At 47.7% G+C, this 23,856-nt stretch overlaps 1 protein-coding gene across 1 annotated transcript in view; it reads left to right on the top strand.

Annotated features, from left to right (window-relative positions):
- TRHDE (thyrotropin releasing hormone degrading enzyme) overlaps positions 1–23,856 on the top strand; it is a 2,205,852-nt gene that overhangs the window by 1,768,208 nt on the left and 413,788 nt on the right. Inside the window, exon 14 of the mRNA XM_069229561.1 lies at positions 19,181–19,278. Coding sequence (XP_069085662.1) covers positions 19,181–19,278 — 98 coding nt within the window. The remainder of the gene's footprint in view (positions 1–19,180; positions 19,279–23,856) is intronic.

Here is a 23,856-nt window from a genome sequence, read left to right as displayed (position 1 = left end):
ACCATGGCCTGTGTATGCAGAGATAATACTGGCCATGTTTCACTTTTTCATTCTGCAGCATATGTCACAGTACTTAAATATGCAAAGTGCTTTAGCCAGACAACTATGCACAGCCAAATAGCTAAGTTAATATTGTCTCTATATGCCAACCAGCATAGCATCATCCTAAAAGCAAAACCACTTTATGGGCTAGTTGTCAAGGAGGAGGAGCATGGTGGGTTTCCAGAAGGTTGTGTTCAACTAGAGATCAGGAAAAACTCAGACTAAAGGCTGCCCTGAGTAGCTGGAGAAACAAGTGACGTGAGTGGTGTCTTGGAGTCTGAGACATTTGTAATTGAAATTCAGGGGCACTCAACTGCCTAGTTTTACACATCAATAATCTAGATAGGGAACTAAAATGGAAGTTGATGGAACCTCTCTGTTGTGTGACCCGTAGTGGCATTGCTGTGCTGCACAGAGCTCTGTAGCTGCGGCTGTGGCATATAAAGATGACGTCTCTGTGTGTAACACGTTACTGTTTCGTAGGATGTTCCCTGAGGCCTGCTCACTATAGTCTTAAGATAGCAGTGGAACCACAGCAGGGGATCCATCTTCTGCTGCTTTTCCGTAATGGTGAGGGAACAAGTGGGAAGTGTCAATAGGGGCACCAGAGCTGGATTGGAGCAGGGTTGAGTAGACCACCTGATGAAGTCTTATTCCATAATTTTAGCCAGACATTGCTACCCTGTTTTTGTGAGGTTAGGATATGTACTCAGAGGTCAGCTATCACCGGACTGTGAGTGTCTTTATTCAGCCTGCACAACTCTCACACAAAGCAATGTGCCTCAGGAGAATATTGTTTCCTTGTGTGTCAGTGTCCCTCTCATCAGCAACTCAGAGACTGCGAGAAGACTGGTTTCCCTCTGCTTGTCCAGTTGGACATAGCCACGTGGTTTACTGTGTTTTTTTCTTATTGACAAAATTCAGCTACAGTATTCCTAGAAACCTGCATTATACTGTTTTTCCAGGAATATTACAGACAGAGGCTTGGTTTTTGTTTAAGTTCATACATCTCCTATCTGATATTGGACATGATGTACAATTATTCTTTAGTGGATAGCTGTCAAGCCTAAAAGAGCAATTTCCTTCTTAAAAGTAGGTTTAAGGTTGGAAAAGACTTTGTGAATCAGGAACTAAGCTTTTAGGTAGAACTGTTTTTAATAGCTAAACAAAAAATAAGTGAAAACAGAGAAGGCTGAATAGCTAAAACGATGGGTGACAAAGCTGGCACATCAAATAAAGTAGCAAGAAGAAGAATTGGAACAGCACATGGTGTTCAAGCACTGGTTGGTGAGGTCAATGACCTATCTGCATCTCAAAGTTAACCTTCATCACAGTACAGCAAGGGCTGCATAGCCCTGTAACTTGGCAATCCACTAAAATCTGAGTGAGAAGAACCAAGGACATCACTACATCATTTCTTATAGCCAAAAGTGCTAAGACACAATTGTTTCACCATATTGGAGTCCACACGTTCATATATATCCCAACTTGCAGTCCCAGCATGAAAACCCTAGTACTGTTTCACCAAAGCAGCAGGAGACTGTAATCTGGCTGGCACCTAATAGCAAAAATGTAACAATTAAGGGTTAAAAAGCCGATAATATATTGTTCTATGTTGGACCACAAGAGGAAGAACAAACTCTGGTTTATTAAGCAAGAACTAATAGCGAAAAACCATGAGGTTTCACTCTGGATTATACATAAACCAGATGACAGCTCCTGCCAAGCAAAAACAAACATAACTCAGCTTTCAGCAAGTGGGAGCCATGAATTCGGAGCAAACAGATATGTCCCGGGTGTGGGCACCCGGGGGATGTTGGTCCCCATGGCCACCATTGGCTGTGGGGCCCCCTACACTGTGAAGTAGCCCTAGGAAGGTGGTGGTCCTCGGGGTTGCGGGAGTTCCACACAGCCCCCCACCCTCATTAAAAATAAAGCCATGGGGAGATGGTGATCCCCGGGGTTGCCTGGTGGGCTGTGTGGCCCCCCTGCACTCATTATGAATAAAACCCCAGAGAGGTAGTGGTCGCTGGGGCTGTGGGGGTCTGCGTGCCCCCCCACATTCATTATGAACAAAGCCCTGGGGAGGTGGTGGTCCACAAGTCTGCGGGAGCACTGTACAGCCCCCCTGCATTCATGCATTCATTTTGGTTAAAGCACTGGGGAGGTGGCGGTCCCCAGGACTGTGGGGGCTGCATGGCCACCCCACAATCATTATGAATAAATCCCAGGGAGGAGGTGGTCCCTGGGGCTTAAAAGTGCCCTAGAAAGGGGCCCGGTACGCCCCCTTCTTCATTTTCATATGACTCCGGAACCTGACCCACCCTTGGGCTTCATAAAAACAAGAGTGAAATCCCATGCTTGTTTTTTTGTTTTTTTTGTTGCTGGATCCGTTATGACTTGCAGTTAAAAAAAAAAATGCTTTCTTTGCCCTGAAGGGGCATGGGGGCTTCCCTCTGGGACACCAGCACCAGAGCTAAGGGGTAAGGGGGTCCCTAACCTGGCCCCTTTTCTTTTTTTTTCATTCTTTTTGTAGGACTCGTCGACTGAAGCCTAGTCCCAAGATGGCTGCCAAAACTTTGTAGTTGAAGTGGTGGCTGTCAATCAGACCTGTGCATTTCCCTGCAATAGCTTTTTATTAATCGCAAATCCTTTGCGCCTCTAGATAACTATATATGTTTTTCTTTAATAGCTCAAAAACTACTAAATGGATTTACACCAAATAACAAAAAGCACTCTTTCTGGACCATGAGCTATCTTTCTGCCATATTGGTGTAATTCCTTTGAGCCGTTTGGACTGTAGTCATGTCTAAAATCCCTATGGGAATTATAATAAGTAACACACTTTTTTTTACCCCCCCTTTTTCATAGCCCCATCTTGACAGATCACCCCGAAACTTCCCATGTACAAGATTTCCAGGACCACTTTTTTTTTAAAAGTTCGTAAAGATTTGTTACACTGTGTTAAAGATATAGGCAAGTCAACAAATGTTTTTTTCAAAGGAAACATGGTCCTTACTTTAACTCCATACTGGCTACCGCCAATATGTAATATATATATATATATATATATATATATATATATATATAGATATTCACTTAAAAAAAAACAAAGGTTACAGGAACGTTATAGTTAGTCTCTGAATTTACTCACACAAAACCATAGAAATTCAGGAGTTAAAGTTAGAGTTACTTGAAGTAACTATACTTGTGCCCTAAAGTAACTATAACTTGTGCCCCCAACAAGCACAGTTTTTTCTTCAATAACTTGACTGCTAATGTTTCTTTTATATTTTTAATGATGTTACAGAAGTTGTCATGACTGCTTTAATATCTTGGGTAATTAGCAGTGTATGGCGAGGCACAAGTTGCAGTTACCTTGGGGAACGAGTTATAGTTACTTGAAATAACTCTAAGTATAACTGCTGAATTTCTATGTTTTTTTGCGAGTAAATTCAGAGCCTAACTATAACGTCCCTGTAACCTTTGGTTTATTAAGTGAATTTCTATGTTTAAAAAAAATTCTATTGCCTAACTATAATGTCCGTGTAACCTTTGTTTTTTTTCTGTAAAATTCTATGTTTTTTTTCAACGTAAAGTAAATGTAACTACTATACATTAATCCAACCATTATGGCCAGGCCCAGCGACCAACCTCCTATAACCACCCAACCCTGTACTGCGCACAGCCCTTGGCCTGTCTCTTTCGGTGTGAAAATAGGTGTGAGAGGGTGTCTCTGGGTGTGAGAGTGTCTGTCTGGGTGTGAGAGTAGGTATAAGAGGTCCTTCTAAGTCCTAACTATAACTACGTAGTTGCACCATGCACTGCTAATTACCCTAGATATTACAGCACTCATGACAAATTTTATAATGTCAATAAAAACATCAGTGAAACATTAGCAGTCAAATTATTGAAGAAATAATTGTGCACGGCAGGGGAGCGAGTTACAGGCACCTTAAGGAGCAAGTTATAGTTATTTGAAATAACTACAACAGCTGAATTTCTATGGTTTTGTGCGAGTAAAGTCACAACCTAAGTATAACGTCCCTGTAAAATTTGGTTTTATAAGTGATTCTCTATGGTTTTTTTTTAATTTGCTTTCCTAAATATAACATTCCCTTAACCTTTGTTTTTTCAGTGAATATATTGCATTTACCACTGGGTAGTTCAAGTGTTAGGTCATGGTTTCCATAGGAAGAGTGTTTTTTTGTTGCTGATAACTTTGACACCATTTGAGGAATCTCAGTGAGACTTTCTGTAAATGTAGTCTTTTTAAACCCGCGGCGGTAAAGCCACGGCCGGCTTCCCGCTGCCCCAGGGAATCCTCCACGGCGGCGCTGCAAGCAGCGCCGCCATGGGGATTCCGACCCCCTTCCCGCCAGCCTGGTTCTGGCGGTTCTCACAGCCAGAACCTGGCTGGCGGGAACGGGTGTCGTGGGGCCCCTGGGGGCCCCTGCAGTGCCCATGCCACTGGCATGGGCAGTGCAGGGGGCCCCTAACAGGGCCCCACATAGATTTTCAGTGTCTGCGTGGCAGACACTGAAAATCGCGACGGGTGCAACTGCACCCGTCGCACCCCTTCCACTCCGCCGGCTCCATTCGGAGCCGGCATCCTCGTGGAAGGGGGTTTCCCGCTGGGCGGGCGGGCGTCCTTCTGGCGGTCGCCCGCCAGCCCAGCGGGAAACTCAGAATGACCGCCGCGGTCTTTTGACCGAGGTACGGTCTTCTGGCGGTTCCCGCCAGGCCGACGGCATCCGCCGCCGGCGGGGGTCAGAATGACCCCCTAAATTTGTCAGTATCTAGATTTTCATCTAGAAAGTGTACTTTTTGTGATTTGTTGCAAATCTGTTCAATTGTTTTTGAGAAATAAGATTAAACAATACTTGTATATGTAGACAGTTGAGTTTGGGGGATTTTCTCAAGAGTACTTTGAACCTAGTATTAAAAAATAGAGCATTCTAATTGGCCCAGGGACATTTTTTTGTCCCTTGGACCATCTTGCTCCCATGGTAGTCATACTCCTGAAGGAGTGAACACTCTGATTGGATGCCAGAAACATAAGAAAATATTGCTGGCAGCCATTAAAGGACTCTGGGACATAGGGGGTCATTCCGACCCCGGCGGTCAAGGACCGCCGGGGCCGGGGTCGGCGGGAGCACCGCCAACAGGCTGGCGGTGCCCCGCAGGGCATTCTGACCGCGGCGGTTTGGCCGCGGTCAGAACAGGAAAACCGGCGGTCTCCCTCTGGTTTTCCGCTGCCCTGGGAATCCCCCATGGCGGCGCAGCTTGCTGCGCCGCCATGGGGGATTCTGACCCCCTCACCGCCATCCTGTTCCTGGCGGTTCCGACCGCCAGGAACAGGATGGCGGTGAGGGGTGTCGTGGGGCCCCTGGCGGCCCCTGCAGTGCCCATGCCAATGGCATGGGCACTGCAGGGGCCCCCGTATGAGGGCCCCACTTTGAATTTCAGTGTCTGCTTTGCAGACACTGAAATTTGCGATGGGTGCCACTGCACCCGTCGCACACCTTCCACTCCGCCGGCTCCATTCGGAGCCCGCTTCCTCGTGGAAGGGTGTTTCCCACCAGGCTGGCGGGCGGCCTTTTGGCGGTCGCCCGCCAGCCCAGTGGGAAACCCAGAATGACCGCCGCGGTCTTCTGACCGCAGGACGGTCTTCTGGCGGTCCCAGCCAGGCCGGTGGCTACCGCCGCCGGCGGGGGTCAGAATGACCCCCATAGTCCTCTGTCCTGAACTTGTATGAAACAAATAATATAAAGTGCCAAGGTAGGGATCACTGGCTCCTCTAGACCCAATGGGGGGGACCCAGAGGAACCCCCCTCTTGCAAGCCAACATCTAAAAAATATAAGCATTTTTTTCCAATCCTGCAGAACTCCGCCAAGATTGTGGTAAAAATGGTGGCCCGGGGCTCCAATTTTTAATGAAGGAGTTTGCATGACCTCCCTCACTGAGTCTTTAACTGCCATGGGACCCCACCCTCTTTACCTACTTACTTGCTACGTCTCAGGAGCCCACCCCAGGACATGACAGTTTCCCTACCTGCAACAACCCAAGCATGTTTGCTCCCATCTGGAAGGAGCATTTTTAAAATTCCTGCAAAATGAAAGAAAACACAAAGGCCCTCATTACAACCCTGGTGGTCGGTGTTAAAGCGGCGGTAAAACCGCCAACAGGCTGGCGGAAAAAAAAATGGAATCATGACCGTGGCGGAAACCGGCAACATAGACAGCCACTTTAACACTTCGACCGCCAGTGTGGTACAAACAAACAGCGTGGCGGTCACCGCCAACAGACAGGCGGAAGACAATGTACCACCCACAGTATCATGAGTGGCCAATCCACCACCTTTTCCAGGGCAGATTCACTGTGACCAAAAACACGGTGGAAACAGGACTTGGAAGGGAAAACGCTCACCTCTACACACCCCATGAGGAACCAGAATGCCATGGAGCCGGAACTCCAAATTCTTCCTGCCATTCTCTTCCTGCTCCTCTACCAGGAGCACGAATGCCGGCAGTGACGACCGCGGTGAGTACTGCACCTACGACACAGGGGAGGGGGAAGGGAAAAGAGAGTGACACACACAAGCAACACGCAAAACCCCCACCCCCCCCTCACCCACTACAACACACACACAAAGACATGTTGATACATTACATTTACACCTCCCAACCCCCCCGGAAGAACGCAAGGACAAAAGGAAATGAGTTGTAATCAATAAAAATCCATTACTCAAAAAAGTATATACACTATTAAATATATACACCAAGAATTCAATTCCATGTACTGCACCTACATAGTCCGTGGACCACTGGGCCCAAAGTGCATGGGCGAGGCCCACACAAGATACCCGATCAAAATGGAGAGAACACTGCTGGGGCATCAGATCGAAATAAAACAGGCACCTCAGGTGCTTGCGGTGGCCTCAGTAGCAGCAGTGCTTGCGGTGCTTATTGGCCAGCGGTGCTGGTGGGTGGCTCAGTGAGTGTGCTGTTGGTGGCGGTGTCCTGGGCAGCGGTGCTGGTGGGTGGCTCAGTGAGCGTGCTGCTGGTGACGGTGTCCTGGGCAGCGGTGTCCTGGGCAGCGGTGCTGGTGGCGGTGGTGTCCTGGGCAGCGGTGCTGGTGGTGGCGGTGTCCTGGGCAGCGGTGCTGGTAGTGGCAGTGTCCTGGGCAGCAGTGCTGGTGGCGGCGGTGTCCTGGAAAGCGGTGCTGGTGGCGGCGGTGTCCTGGGAAGCGGTGCTGGTGGCAGCGGTGCATGTGGCGGTGCCGGTGGCAGTCTTGTCCACCGTGCAGGTTGGCGGTGACTTCCCTTTCTTTCTCTGTCCCTTCCCCACCTTGGATGGTGGCGCAGCTGTCTTGCCACTCCCAACTGTAGTCCTGGGAGAGCCCTTGGTGGCAGGTGTTTTGCCCTTCTCCCTCTGGGCTGTGGCCTGGCTCCTTGACACACTGGCTGCCCTGCTGCTTGGCACACTCCAGAAGCCGGTTACTGCTGGCACCACTGTTCCCAGTGATGTGGTGGCTGAGGTGCTGGGTTGGGACCTGGAAAGGCGGGCCCTAGGGGACGGAAGGGGTGGGGGAGGTTTAGGGAAGAGGTCAACATTTAAGAGGAAAAGTTTTTAGACACACTGGGACGGGTAGATGGAGTGGGTTTGGGAGTGGAGGACGAGGTAGTGATTGTAGGAGGTGTTTGTTTGCTGACTTTGGGTGAAGGTGCATGGGCTGGAGGCTGTTGTGAGGTGGATGGCTGTTGGGTGGGTGTGTGACTGCGTTTGTGTAGTTTGGGAGGTGGGCTTACAGACACACTGGTAGAGGACACAGGGGATGTGTGAATGGTAGTGGGGGTGGTGAGTGCACGTGATCGGTGTGTGGTGATGGGCGTGCTGGTGATGGACGTAGTGGCTGAAGATGTAGTGCATGCAGGTGTGAGTGGAGATGTGACAAGGAGGGAGGAGGAAGACGAGGAGGAGGGGGACACAGTGGAGGCAGTGGATGTTGGTGTGTGCATGGGTATGATGCTTGTGTGAGTGCCTGTGGGATGTGTGGTGCTTATGGTTGTCAGAGCTACCCTTGTGTGTTGAGATGTGTGCATGCTGGTCTGATGGTGTGCTTGGGATAGGCTGAGGTACTGGGGATTGGGGCTTGGTGGAGGAAGTTGGAGTGGGAGGCTGGACACAGGGACAATGGCTGCCATCAGTGCTGAGGCCAGAGTCTGAAAAGCTCGCTGTTGGGCTGCCTGGCCAGAATGAATGCCCTCAAGGTATGCATTCGTCTATTGCAACTGCCTCCCTACAGCCTGGATGGCATTCAGAATGGTAGACTGCCCAACAGTGTGGGATCTGAGGAGGTCAGTAGCCTCCTCACTGAGGGCAGCAGGGCTGACAGGGGCAGGGGCTGAGGTGCCTGGGGCGAAGGAGATGCCCACCCTCCTGGGTGAGCTTCCAGGGGGCACACGCTTAGGGGCTGCTGGGCTGGCAGTGCTGGTAGGGGGGGTGGCGGCTGTACCTGTGGATGCGGTGGGCACAGAGGGGTCCGCCACCGCAAAGGAGCTCCCATCAGAGGAGGAGTCGGTGTCGCTGGTCTCAGCTCCTGTCCCTGCCGTGGAGCTCCCCTCGCCCTCCATCCCACTGATGAATTTGGAGTCCGTAGTGTCGCCCTCCAGGGCCATGTGGGATGCAGCTCCCTCCTGCTCCGGTGGCACTGCTCCTCCGCGTGATAATGCTAATGCACACAAGAACAGGGAGACCACAAAAAGGGGGGAAAGAAAGTAGAAAGACATGTTCAGTGCATGTAGTACCGCTACTGTTGGCAGATACTACAGACACAGCAGCCCTCTGCACTCAGCCATGCACTTAGAGTTCCCTAATTAATCACAGGGCCATGGGGTACAAGGCCTATGCCTGATTGCTGCACACATGGAAGTCACAGGAGCCTGACTAGGGGTAGATGGCTCTTAACACTGGTGGGGTGCGGTGCCACATGGCCTGCCTTACGAAGGGACCTTGCCTACAAAACTCGCCCTGGCCTAGGGGTACCCACAGCCCACCTCCTCCACCCAGACACCTCCCATGCGCGCTGAATCAGATGAATGTGACTGTACTCACCCCCTTGTGGCTGCTGTGATGCCCTCAAGTGCCCATCCAACTCTGGATACGCCACCGCCAGGATCCGGAACATCAGGGGGTTCATGTTGCGACGGGCACCCCTCCCACGTTGGGAGGCCATCCCCAACTGGGCCTCCGCCATCTTATTGCTCCAGCGGCGAATGCCCTCCCTTCTTTTACGGCAGTGGGTGCTCTGTCTGTGGTGGACCCCCAGGGTCCGGACGTCCTTGGCGATGGCACATCAAATATCCTTCTTCTGGTGGGCACTGACCTACAGGAATAGTACAGGGGAAAAGGAGAAGATATAACCGTCCAGACCGTCACAGTCATTGGCCCACGTTCCTACCCTTGCCATGACCCACATACACTCACTGTCATTTCATTCACGCCTCATTCCCCCCCCCAATCTCCCATCCACACCATTCCAAACAGGCATTGCCCATACAGCATGCTCACAGTGTACTCACCTGTTTGTCTGGAGGACCACAGAGTAGTGTGTACTGGGGGAGGACCCCATCCACTAGTTTGTCCAACTCCTCCGATGTGAAGGCAGGGGCCCTTTCCTAAGACACTTGAGCCATTGTCGCTTCCAGACTGAGGTCACAGCAGCACTTGCAGTGTAGGTCCTCTCCTGTCAAAGATCAGGTATCAAGTGAGTGAACAAAGAGAAAATGGCGGTCACGTCCGCGGCGGTGCGTACCATCACCGCTGGCGTACATCGTCATTGGCTCCTGGGACCCATAGGGTCCAATGTTAACCAATGCAGGATTGTGCTGTGGTCTTCGACCGCCTACCGCAACGGTGTACAACGCCAGCGCTGTTATCTCATATCCCCTTGTCACACCTTACAGGTCAGGCAGCCCCCATTTCGGGGGACCACATGGCATTCATTTTAAATGCGTCACACATATCTAGGCCTTGCATACTCACTAAGACAGGCACATAGCGGATTGACAAATGTATGGAATGAAGTTGTGTTTTCGTACCTCAGTGTTGGCTCACCTTCTGCTCGCTGTTCTCATCCATAGAGCACGTCCGCTGGGGCAGGTGAGGAGATGGCGGCATCCTCCGGTGTACAGACCGCTGGTGGACCTGTCGACAATGGAAGAGCGACATGTAATTGTCACCTACAGACTTGACCGTGCCACAATCCATGAACTGTGTGCCCAGTTGGAGCCAGACCTGATGTCAGCTATCCACCATCCCACAGGTATCCCCCCTCTAGTGCATGTCCTGTCAGTACTCCATTTCCTGGCAAGTGGGTCTTTTCAAACTACAGTGGCCATAGCATCAGGGATGTCCCTGCCTATGTTCTCCATAGTGTTGTCCAGAGTGTTGTCTGCCCTGCTGAAACATATGTGCAGCTACATCGTTTTCCATCAGGTGGAGGATTTGCCTACAGTGAAAGGTGACGGCTATGCTCTGGGACATATCCCCAACATCATAGGTGCCATTGATGGGACACATATGGCCTTTGTCCCCCCCGCAGGAGTAAACAGGTGTACAGAAACCGGAAGAGTTACCATTCGATGAATGTGCAGATGGTGTGTTTGGCTGACCAGTACATCTCCCATGTGAATGCCAAGTTTCCTGGCTCAGTGCATGACGCTTACATTCTGAGGAATAGCAGCATCCCTTTTGTGATGGGGCAACTCCAGAGGCACTGTGTTTAGGTGAGGACATGGACCCTATACAGTGTGAATATTTGTCTGGGTCTGGGGTTGTCCCTAAGGGTTAGTTTGTGTCTAACAGTTGTCCCTCGACATTTGCAGGTGACTCTGGCTACCCCAACCTTTCATGGCTACTGACCCCAGTGAGGAATCCCAGGACAAGGGCAGAGGAATGGTACAATGAGGCACATGGGCGAACTAGGAGGGATATAGAGAGGACCTTCGGCCTCCTGAAGGCCAGGTTCAGGTGCCTCCATATGACAGGTGGATCCGTATTCTACTCACCAAAGAAGGTGTGCCAGATCATCGTGGCCTGCTGTATGCTGCACAACTTGGCTTTCCGACGACAGGTGCCTTTTCTGCAGGAGGATGGTCCAGAAGGAGTTGTTGTGGCAGCTGTGGAGCCTGTGGACAGTGAAGAAGAGGAGGCAGAAGAAGAGGACATGCACAACAGAAACACTGTGATTCATCAATACTTCCAGTGAGACACAGCTAAGAAGACATCACTGCCTCCTACATCTGATACACTTGTTCTACCTCTCATCTGTCTGTCACTTTCACCCAGTGTATGGACCCTGATTTGTCACTTTCTCTTTCGATTTCACAGATGTGGGTCCCACTGTGTGACCTCTGGTATGTTACCTCATGGACTAGAGCTGTGAGACATAGGTATGTTGACAATACAATGGATATTGCTATTTCCCTCAGTTATTGCAAATACACATTTGTGAAAGCACAGACTGACTCCAGATAGTTTTGTGATTTAAGGGTGTTTATTTAAGTGCAAAATAGTGGTGGGGGATGTAAAATGGCCAGGGGTGATGGTGGAGGAATGTCCATGGCAGAGTCCAGTCTATTAGTCTCACAGGTGCATTGTCCAAAGGGGCATAGGAAGTGGAGCTGGGGCAGTTTAAGGATGGACAGGGTGACAAAGTGGGACAGAAGGATGACAATCAGGATGGTCTCATTTCTTGGTGGGGTGTTGGCATTGTTCACTGTCTTTGTCCTGGATCTCAGAGACTGCTTGCGGGGTGGTTCTCCATCTGCAGGGGGTGGGGTGCTGGTGTTGTGGTCCTGTGGCGGTGCCTCCTGTCCATTAGCGCCGGCAGAGGTGGTGGTCAGTTCATCGTCCAGGCTAGTGTCAGGGGACCCCTTGTTGTGCCACAGTGTCCCTCCTGGTGTTCACAAGTTCCTTCAACACCCCTACAATGGTGCCCAGGGTGGTATTGATGGATTTGAGTTTCTCCCTGAACCCCAAATACTGTTCCTCATGCAGCCGCTGGGTCTCCTGAAACTTGGCCAGTACCGTTGCCATCGTCTCCTGGGAATGGTGGTAGGCTCCCATGATGTTGGACAGGCCCTCGTGGAGAGTGGGTTCCCTGGGCCTGTCCTCCCCCTGTCGCACAGCAACCCTCCCAGTTCCCGTGTGCCCACTACTGCTGCCCCCAGGTCCCTGCTGTTGTTGGGGTGGTGGGTTAGCCTGGGTTCCCTGTAGTGGTGGACACACTGCTGCTTGACGTGTCCTGGGGACAGAGGTATTGGCCCGCTGGGTGGGTGCTGTGCCAGTGTTTCCTGAGGGGAGGCTCTGTGGTGGCCTGTGCCAGTGTTAGGGGAACCGACTGTCTTGAGGCCCCAGATGGGCCGGGCTGGTCATCTAGATCCAGTTGGACAGAGCTGCTGTCATCACTGTGGGCCTCTTCTGTGGGTGGAGTGGACATGTCTGGAACCTCCTGTCCCGTGACGTTGGGTAGGGGTCCTGCAGGGGTGTAAAGGCATGATTATTGCATCTGTGTGTGCCATGGTGTGCAATGGGTGGGTGACCCTGTATCCCAGTGCTTGCATTCCTGTGTAGGACCTTGTGTGCTAATTGTTTAGAGGTCTGTGTGGGTATGTGTAGTGGCCATGCATTGATGATGGGTGTCCATGCTTTGTTGTTGCATGCAGGGCTTGGTGTGGGGATGTGTGGTTTGTGATAGTGGGACACATATGAGGAGTTGGAGTGATGGGGGTGAGGGCGAGGGTGGGGGTATGTGATAGCATGCAGGTAGGGTGGTGGATGTAATAGTTAAGATTTGACTTAACAGAGTCCATTCCTCCAGCTACTCCTACGAGCCCCTCAGGATGCAGAATAGCCAAGACCTGCTCCTCCCATGTTGTTAGGTGTGGGGGAGGAGGTGGGGGTCGGAAGGGTTTGTGAGTGATGTGGGCGGGTGTTTTATATTGTATTGGGTGTGTGGGAGTGGTGTGTGTATGTGTATCTGGTGTGTGTATTTGGAATTGTCCAATGTGGTTGTGTTTTGTAAATGTGTGTGTATTTTGAGCGCGGCGGTGTGTACCGCCAATGGTTTACCACGATTGAAAGACCGCTGCGTGGATTCGTGGGTCGTGATACTGTGGGCGTATTCCTGTTGGCGTGACGGTGGAGGTTTTGTTTTTGCCAGTTTATCACTGACCTTTGGTGTGGCAGACTTGTGTGGGTGTCTAGATTTTGGCAGATTCCGAGCTGTGGGTCATAATAGCTGTGGCAGAATTCCGCGGCCACAGTGGTGTGTTGGCGGTCTTCTGCACAGCGGTAAGCGGCATTTACCGCCAATGTTGTAATGAACCCCAAAGTCTGCTACTAGCGGGGGGCAATTGGGGAAGGACATTTGTAGGGGGGCGGGCTTTAAAAGTTCTCCTGTCAACTGTGTGTAAGCAGACTTGTGTTCTGTTTTCCTGCCCACACTTCTGTGAACAGAGAAACAGAGCAAAAACAGTGAAACCTTTATAAAATGAATTTTCGGAGGGCAGGTCCAGTAGGGCTCCAAGATAGCTGCAATCTTGATGAGTCCGAATGGAGCCCCAATTCAGGTTTTCCTTGATTTAAGCCCAGGGTCTGATCCAGTGCCCCAGGAGTGTAGCTGAGAGGGGAACAGACATGTAGTACAAAGAGGATGTAGTACTGGGCTTGGAGACTGCAATTATTCGAGTGAATCAACATTCTCCAGCTGGCCTATCACCACCAGAGTGCTGTGGTTTAAAAGACAAAGCACAGCAGTGGCAAACAGGGAGTTGTTAAACATCAAAAGAGAGTTGGTGACAAAGAGCTCTCTGGCATCAGTGGGCAATGCAGTGCTCTTGAAAGTGGAGCATGGAGAGAAGAAATTCCTTTTCTCTGCAGTGGACTCAGTAATAGCATAGTATATTTACTTAGCCTGGAAAGTGGACCAGGATGAGATTTTGAATGACTGTCCAAGAGTGGTCTATAAACAAACAGTACAGTGCGAGAGGGTTTGTGTGCTCAGAGAATGTCTTCCTGGAGTTGAGTGTTCAATCACTTTTAGTTTGATAGTTTAGTAATAGTTGCTGACTATTGTTCATCTGTCCTTATCTCTCCTATTGCTCTGTTGGCCCTCTGAGGAATTGTCTTCTTTTGGGGAGAAAGGCATACTTTACATTTACAGCAGTTGATTCCAAAACATGAGTATAGATGGCTACTAGGCCCAGTTGGTTGGGCTCTGTGAGAAGTGTTTGCTAAAAGTGATGTATGTGTGGGGACACATAGGTATGTATTGCATACCATTCTGAATCCCATTTAGGTCGGGGCTCCTCTCTCATGCCCTTTCCTAATTAAAATTCAGGGTGGGTCTAAAATCCCATTATGTTTAAAATACGTGCTTTTGTTAATCACAAATTGTGTATAGTGCACAGAAAATAGCCATTTTGCTGTGGCAAACACTATGACTTTGTCTTTGTACATAAGGCCCGAAAGTATATACTTCTTAATAAACGTGAATGCATACCACATTGTAATCTGTAAATGAACCATATGCTCACTACACCCCCACTATCACCCAATCTGCAATGTGTGCTATATTAGATTCCTGGTCAGCCGCGGCCCACCCTTTGGGACTGAGGAGCCACACCCTGCCTTTTGCCCCTCAAGAACAGTGTCTGTCAGACTGAACAAAGGTCAAGAAGCCAGGAGCTAGAAATGCACTATTTACGCATGCTCCCATCTGTCTGAGCTGAACTTTGCCTGGCTGAAGAAGTCACAGCGCTGTGGGCGGAACCTCTTCAGCCTAGCAAAGGTGCCCCGAGGCCCTCCCTCTTATGACGAGGAGGAATATCACTGATTGCCTCAGACCTAGGCGCTTCACTTTTAAGCCCTGAAGCATCCAGGGCCGAGCGTCAATCAGTGACATCTTGTCACAGAGTGGGGTGGGGTCAGCAGTCTCACCGACCCCATCCCACTCTGTGACGAGTTGAGGACTGCAGCCTTCCATCATTGGCTGACCTTAGTTTAGCCAGTGAGGGAAGGCAGCAGTCTCAACCCTCCTGGGACCTTTGAGGTGGAGCTGAAGGTAAGTGTGTGTGTGTGTTTATGAATGTTTGGTATGTGCATGTATGTTTAAATATTTCATAATGAGTGTTGTGAATGGATGTGTGTGTGTGGGCATGTGTGTGAATGAATGAGTGGGAGTGTGGATGCGTGCCTGTGGTTCCCGCCTGCCCCCCTCCCTCCTAAAATTACCAGTTGTCACTGTTCCTGGTCAAACCATGGCTCTCCATGTCAGTCCTTGTTCACCAAGAATGCCAATGTTTACCTGGCTTTCTTTGACTGTGCATTTGACAAGTTTGTCGTTCCTGCTGAAGTGAGTCCTTTCACCTCCAGAATTACTATACTATGTAAAAACTAGCATCACAAATGGATGATCTATCCAGTTAAGATCAACCAGTCTTCTTTTTGGGCTTGTCAGTTACGAGCCAGTTGTCATTGTAATTGCATGAATCTAATTTCTAAATAGGGCTCCCGGTTTTATGTTATTTGATTTTTAACAATTCCCTCTTTATTTATCCACATTGATTTTTTGGACATCTTATTGGTATTTTTCCATATTTATTTTGAATTTTGAGAGAAAATGGAGACGTAAAATTGTATATTCCTGCATTTATTTAACTAATAAACATGCATTCATACTTTGCTACCTGCCACGTTTTAGCTAATTAGACAGCCAAACATAACAGTATATCCACAGGTAAATAGTAGCATTATATACAGATTTTTGTTAACATGTGCCTCTAGTAAAATTCATTTGATTTTTTGTTCAACTCTCCATGATGTCTATCTGCTCTAATCGTTAGCCTAGAACTCATTAAGGACAACATGGAGACTGAGAGTCATTCAAAAGAAACACACTTTTCAGTATTTTTCCATTTTTTTAAATAAATACAGACAGGAAATACATTGTTTTCTGTCTGTGTTTGTCTATAAAAGTCAGTAAAAACGGAATTGATTTGGGCACAGCATTGTTAGCTAAGAAACATACGGCTATTTTCTTGTTATTTTCTTCTGCATTCCAGAAAAACGAGGATGGAAACCAGGAGTGTTCAACATAGGGCGGGGAGCGTGCCAATTTTCCCGAATTTCCATGAAAGATAAATCTAATTAAATTAAACGTGAATATAATTGAGTTACATCTTCAGTGTTTGTCCTTAAAATCTGGCAGGGATCAGTCTTCATTAACTTGCCACCATGGACCTATGTCACACTGTGATGTAGACATTAGTCTGACGTTTTGTTTGTAGCACTGAGGCCACAAAGCTGTTCTTACCAGTGACCTTAGGCATGTACAGAAAAAGAGAATTGAGGAGCTTAACAACCAACCCCATGAAGTTTCTTGTTAGCTCCCTGAGTCGTATGTTTCACAACCTAACTAAAATGATGACGATGTCAGCCAAGGTTCGTTCATTGTAGTTTGCAGCCAGCATGCTCGTGATATCAAGCCTAACAAGCTCATTTCTCAAAATATCCATTGGTCTGTGTGATATCACCTATGCATTATTCATACATTTCAAATAAGGCACAACCTGGACCTCTTATATTTCAAGAATAATAAATCTAAAGCATAGCTGACACATTGCCTCTCGCTGGCAATGCTGTTCATCAAATATTTATAAATGATTGTGCTGCAAATAACTTCTCCACTAGAGGTTATGGCCTGGAATTTGTACTAACCAAGTGTTTTCTCTCCAGGTAATGTTACACAGTTTCACAATAAAATATTCATGGCATAGGATTAGCTGGCACCTACAATTTTATGAATGATTTTTCCCATTGTATTATGATGCAGTGCTTCAAAATATATAAATGCAATACTGATTGAGAAAGAAAGACATCTATTTTGGAGATAAAAGGTACTCATTGGTCTTTGTTAGAGGTAATCATGCACAGAAAGTGTGTTAGGACTACATTAATTGAGCTGTTGTTTTGAAACTGCACATATACCTATTGCAGGTAACTCTTGCTGTCAAAGCAGACAACAGATCTCATACAGTGTGGGCCTACCAAGATTTCAGAAAACACTCATTGATATAGTCTGCTAAAACATGAAAAGCAGTCATTACAAGTTTTCTGTTCTGAGCCCGGATATTTACAGAACAAACTATTCCTTTTGCGGCCTGCATTTTCAAATTATTGTCTAACAGGATAAAAGGCATGAAGAAAATGTCTTGAAATTATTCTAAAACTTGCTTGAGGATCTGGCATAGTATACTGAGAAGCATTCTTTTTTAAAGCAGGAAATCATGTGTTTAATAATTATTTGCTACTCCCATTTCCTTTTAAAATCGTCCATCTATGTCTAATCTACTGACCCTTTTTACCCTGCCCTGAAGAAAAAATAATTTATAAAAAAAAAGCAATAGCTTGTCTGTACTCTATTCTAAAACATAATTTTACTTAGGTGCAGGAGCGGCTCGCGTGGCTGGGGCTTGGCGGGACAGGGGGGCGTGGGAGAAAATAAAATGAAAAATAATAAAAAAAACACTTACCTGCTTTGTTCCCATGCCGCTCCTCTCCCGTCACTGCTGTAGGCACAGGCTCAGAGTCTGCCCTGCGCCAATCCTGATGCTGCCCAGAGCAGTGTCAGGACTGGCTGGGAGTGCCCTGGCTTGGCTCTCCCAGGCAGACTGGGAGCCTGTGCAGGCTCTCTCCAGCCCACCAACTGGGTTGCTGGGCTGGAGAGAGCCCTGTGCGAATATGTGTTTGACTGGCCCAAGACGGACGGCCAAACACACATGAACTCTGAGAGGAGTGCACAGTGCACTCCCCTTAGCCCTTCATCTCCAATGCCCGCCCCTCTTATATGTATAGGATAATTAGCAGAGTTTATTATCCCTTCCATGTAAAAGGATTTGCAGCGGTTGCTGCTGGCGGGGCCGACGCTCCTCTGCCCATAAGGAGGAGCCGCGCCTGCTTAGGTCTTTGAAAGTTGAAGTAAATAAGGGTATCTGTAAAGTTCACTTTTTTAAGGGGAATTTCAATTTTTCTGTCTTGTTGTTGACAGGAATATTGTTAACATACAGTGAGCTTAACACCCACCCATTGTTTATAATTCATTGGCTTCGTTACTCTCATTTGCTTACCTCGTATTTGTCCGTTTCTTTAGGCATTCCTTCCTCTTCTTGCATTAGTCCGTCTTATGGGGCATGGATGCATTATTTATGTCCTTCCACTGATCATTTTTCAAGCATTTGTTTTTTCCAACTGTATCCTTTGTTTACTTCCCACTCCTTGTGTTCCTCTTTCTCACCCACCGTCCGTTGCTGTTCTTGTTTCATGCCCACCCAGCCCTCCATTGCCTATGTGTTTCCCCAGAATACTCCCACCCACCATTGTTGTCTTTGACTTTCACCAGCCCTCCCATCCACTTTCCTTTGACTGTGTGTTTTCCCAGCCCCTCCCACCTTTCCTTCATTGTCCTTTTCTCCAGCCCCTCCCATCCACCATCCATTGTCTGTGTGTTTCTCAATCACCTCTTGCCTGCTTCCCCACAACCTCCTGCTTGCTCTCTGTTGTCAACTTGCTGGCCCAGCCCCTCCTCCCGGCCGTCTATTCTTTGTGTGCTTCCCAAGCCCGTCCTGCCTGGCCTCTGTTGTCAGCTTGTTTGCCCCCTCCTACTCACCCTATGTTTTGTCAACTTGCTTTTTCTCTCCCACACGTCGTCTGTTGTCAGCTTACTGCCCCAGCACCTCCAGATGGGGTCTGCGTTGTCATTTTGCTGCTCCAGCCCCTCTACCTGGCCCTCCCTTGTCTGTGTACTTCAACAGCTTCTCCTGCTTGCCCTCCCTTGTCAGCTTGCTGTACCAGATAATGTTCCACCCACCCTGCATTGCCTGTTTACTTCTCCCTTGTCCATTCCTTGTCTAAAAATCATTGTCAATACCAGTGGCTCTCATAGGTGAGGCTTGCAAATGTTTGTTTGCTATGTCTCAATGATATTTAATTGAGTTGCCATGTGAATTGAAGCTTTCTCAGAAATCACTGTGACATATAATTTTACAATTGTATTTTTTTCTTTCTCCCTTAGGAATACATTTTCAAGCAAGTTGCTACCATGTATTTCAGACTTGGATGGCCATCAAATCATATTAACGGATCTATTGTTCAGGCATCTTACCAGACTGAGTATGAATGTTATGGAATTTGAATTCTGCATAAACAGTCAAAGTTTTAATTGTGAATTTGTTGACAAGTTTGATGAATGTGTCAGGACATATCACTTATTGTGAGAAAATGCTCCAAACACTTTTGGATGCCTTCTACAAAGGTATCACAAATGGTCTTGCGCCAGGCAAAGAGAGTATAACCCACATTTACAAATTTGTCATGCAACACAGCACTGCATTTAAATGTGCTGCATTGCGCTGCACAAGGGGGAAACTCAGCACAGAGCCTTACCTACTGCTGGAGACAACACCTGCGCTGCCGCTCAAACATAGTTGCCTTGTGTAATACACAGATATGCGCCATGATGAGGATGTCAGTGTACGCTGTCTAGCATAGGATTTGTACAGGTAGCATCCTCCTTCAGTACAACTGCCTATGTGTAGAAAAACCTTGATGTTTTCTACACATTGGATATGTGCTGTGCAGGGCCGGCTTTAGGGCGGTGCGGGTGGTGTGGCTGCACCGGGTGCTGACCTCAGGGGGGCGCTGTGTTTACAAGTACTTACAAAACTTGCGAATTAAAAGCATATACTGAAAAGTTTCTTGTCCGTCCAGCCTTCAGTAAGCAATTAAAATGTCAAAATACCTCTTGTTATTAATGTTCTTGCTAGCAAGAGAGATCAGAGGTTTGTCTAGTGACAGCTTTGACTCACCATAAAGTAGTGTACAGGGTTAATGTCTCTGCTGCAAAGAACAGAACAAGGGGCCACATGTACGCCCATTGTTCTGTACATGGGGACCCCTTCCCCTTTGTGAATGGGTTAGCACCAATTTTAAATTGGTGCTAACTGCGATTGTTTTGGACCACATCCACGGTCACAAAACAATCATACATACCATTATTATTGATATTAGGAAGGGACGCCCTGAACACGCCCCTTCCTAATACCGAATTGCGAAACCCAAATTGCGATTCGGTAACAGGTTACCGAGTTGCAGTTTGGGCTTTGTCCATCCCAAAAAGCATTTTTCTAGTCGCAAAGGGGCCCGTTTCCGACTAGAAAAATGCTTTGCACATGTGGCCCTATATTTTATGTGGATAGCTGAGTGGATTAGTAAATCCAGCCTTTACTAGTACGTTAAAACAAATGAATGTATCTGAAATGGGGGCTATAGAGAGATCACATTTGCAGGATGGTAGTGAGGGATCTGAGGAGGTGATCATGAGGCGGGGCGCCACCAACACTAAAGCTGGCCCTGGTGCTGTGCACTGCAGCTTACAATAACACATTTCCTCTTCTTTGCATCTGCTTTATTAGGCATTATGTTATGCAAAGCCCATAGTAATTACCTCAGAAGGTAGTTTTTGGATTTTTTTACCTGAAAAAGTATGGCTGTTCCACCCCAGTAGTGCCCAATTGATGCTGCGAGTATCAAGGTATCACAAAGCAGTATTTGCATCGAGAAAAGCGCACCTTTCCTACACAAAAAACACCCTTTGTCCTGCGTAATAAATAGCACGTGACAGTTTGAGTTGCTTTGCACCAGCACAAAGGCATTAGTAAATTTGGGCATAGAACTGCTAATGTTTAGATGATTGTGTTGCTGGACTTGCTTTAGCTAAATTTGGATGCAACTGAGTCTGTTGGTTTCTATGTCGAGTTCTTAAATGGTAAACTTCTGACTCTAAATTGCAATTGATCAAATCTATGGGGGGTGAATGCCTTTCTCAACAACTTACGAAGGGATAATTGTTATGTCTTCATTTTGGCGCTGCTATTTAAACAACCGAAATAACGGAAATGAATCCCCTGTTTTGACAAATAGTACCCAATTGCTAAATTTAGGTAAGGCGGCTTGCAAACTCAGAAAATTAAGATTCTATGCATGTGTGGCTTGAAGGCTGAGATATTGAGAAAAAATGATGCAATTAGCTCACTCTAAGACTCAAAGGGGCTTGAGTACGGTTTGACTTTCTATTTTATCTACTGAAATTTCTTGTGGTACAAACTAGCTCCTTGGAGAACTAACGGGGGCAGTTGTCCCGCTGATCATGCTGTACACAGAGTCATCAGTTCTAGTGATGTTGGGGAGGAGGGCCAAATCATGTGAATAACTTAGACTAACATTGCCTTAAAGAGGAGCTGTGAGATGACTCCCATCCTTTGAGCTTTAGGGCCTGATTACGAGTCTGGCAGTCCCTAGACCACCAGACTTGCAGTGGCGGTCTGGAACGCTGCTGCTGTGGTGGTCCAACTGCCACATTATGACCCTGGCGGTCTGACCGCCAGGGTCCCGCCGTCTCCACCAGAATTGGTGATCTTGACGGGCTGATGGCGGGTGCAGGTTGCAATTAGCCAGGGTGGTGCTGCATGCAGCGCCGCCCTGCTTATTACAACCGGGTTCTCTGCCAGCCTTTTCATGGTGGTTTCACTGCAGGGCATAGGTAGTGCAGCGATCCCCCTGTCCAGCACCCTCGTACTGCACACTGTCTGCTGTGCAGTTTGCAGACAGTGCACATTACAAAGGTGCTGGTGTCCCCTGCAGGCGGCAGCATTGCCACCAACATGATTACGAGCCGATGACAATGCTGCCACCACTTTCTCACTGGGCTGACAGGCAGAAATCTTATTTTCTGCCTGTCAGCCCAGCAGGAAAGTCATAATGGGCCCGGCAGGGGAGTCACTACCACAGTGGTGCCCACCCCATAGGGAATTTGGCAGATGGGTATTCCCGTCCGCCAACTCGTAATGAGGGCCTTAGCCGGAGACAGCGGAACCCTGGTGGGCAGACCACCAGGGTCGGAATGTGCAGGTCGGAACGCCCCAGCCGCGGCAGTCTAGGCCGCCACTGTGAGTCTGACGGTCTAGTGACTGGCAGACTCGTAATAAAGTCCAAAATCTTTACAAGTTGATCTTCGAACACGATTTGCAAAAATCATTAAGCTTTTCACTGAAACTGATTGTCACACTAATAAATGATACATTTTATGCTGGCATTTTTGACCCACATAATAGATCTGCCATTAGACAGCAGAGATTGCTTACTGCAAGGGAGATAGATATGAACAATCATTCTAAAATACATAAGAAAAAAATGATTTATTTGGGACTTGCTATGGTAATTTTAAATGATTTCTGGATGATGATGAAATTGAGCACGTCAACACATATATAGGTGACAGAAAGGGGAGGGGAGGTGGTTATACCTTATTTTCTGTGGTGGAGACGTAGGACGAGATATTTCCCAACTCCATTTTATGTGCCTATTACTGGAGTGGTCCATTGATGTTTCACCAAGCTAATTCAGAGATGGGGATGTGGAGCCTCGCCAGGAGAAAACACAGCCGCCCTTTGGTGATCTGACTTGAACTATGCTATATTATCTGTGTTTTGTTCTTTTGAGAACCTTCGAACATATGCCAGGGCTGCACTTGACTGTGGGAACTGATGGTGATCAGCACTGAACATTATACGGTATCAAGAAATGCACGATAACAGTTTGCAGCTAGCAACCTAGTGCTCCCATGATTTACACATTTGCTGGCAAGAGAAGCAGCATGTGGCTTGCAGACAGAGGAAAGTGTGTTTTTTTGTAATGACCCGAGTGCAAGGAGAGGGACCCATTGACACAGGTTACGGGGCACCGGTGCTGCTGCTTTGGGGATCCAAGATGGCAGGTCGTCCCTTTCTCCTTCATGCTTCCAATAACATCACCACCTGAAGTTTGTACCTCATTAAGGAACTGCTCATTTTCATGCTTTCCTAGGGTAGCAGGCACTCTATATCAGTCTGCTCCAGGTCTGTCTGCCCTGTGAAGAGATCACCAGGAACTGGAACTCTCACCCATTGATGGCAGATATCTTGGCTTGGACAGTGAGTACACAAACTGTCCCTCATCACATGCTACAAGAGGCACAGATATTTGCTATGGGAAAACCGCCTGAAGTGGCACGTAAAGAGAGCTACACCTACCCATGCCTCCGTCTTTCTTTTCTCACTGACTCTAATCCAAAACACTATTGGATGAACTGTGCCTTTGCTGGAGCACTCCTGGAGGTCTTCTTCCTGCCTCAGGTTCAGAAACCACGAGTGCTCTGGTGAGACACCATACCTTATCTCCCCAACTAGAAGTCAACTTGATCTTTGGACTCAATGAGGAGTGTGGTAATCAGAATCACCAGCACAAATCAATAACATAAAAACCATAAACAGTTCTAGACATCATGACCAATCTAAACAGCAGATCAAACTCCAAACTGAATACAGTTTCAAAGCATTATTACAATCCGAAAATCAATGTAATGGATATGGTGTGCAAAATGAAGTTATAAACATACATGAAAATCAATACCGTTAAACACTCCAAAAGAATAACATAAATTAGCAAAACTATATTACACACATTAATCTCAGATTTCAAAGCAGATGATGGTGATATCAGTAAATCATCAAAATTCAAATTAACATTCAATTTTCAGGGCTGGACCATCCCTATCACTAATACGAATTTGGACATGCATGTGTGGGGACAGGCTAACGCATTTTTGCAAAACAAAAGGAAAGACAAAAATAAGTTGGAAAACATATCTAACTA

This window comes from Pleurodeles waltl, chromosome 4_1 (assembly GCF_031143425.1).
Source record: "Pleurodeles waltl isolate 20211129_DDA chromosome 4_1, aPleWal1.hap1.20221129, whole genome shotgun sequence".
In the NCBI taxonomy this organism is placed as follows: Eukaryota; Metazoa; Chordata; class Amphibia; order Caudata; family Salamandridae; genus Pleurodeles; species Pleurodeles waltl.
Note: the sequence above shows the minus strand (reverse complement) of the source record. Positions and strands in the feature narration are given on the sequence as shown.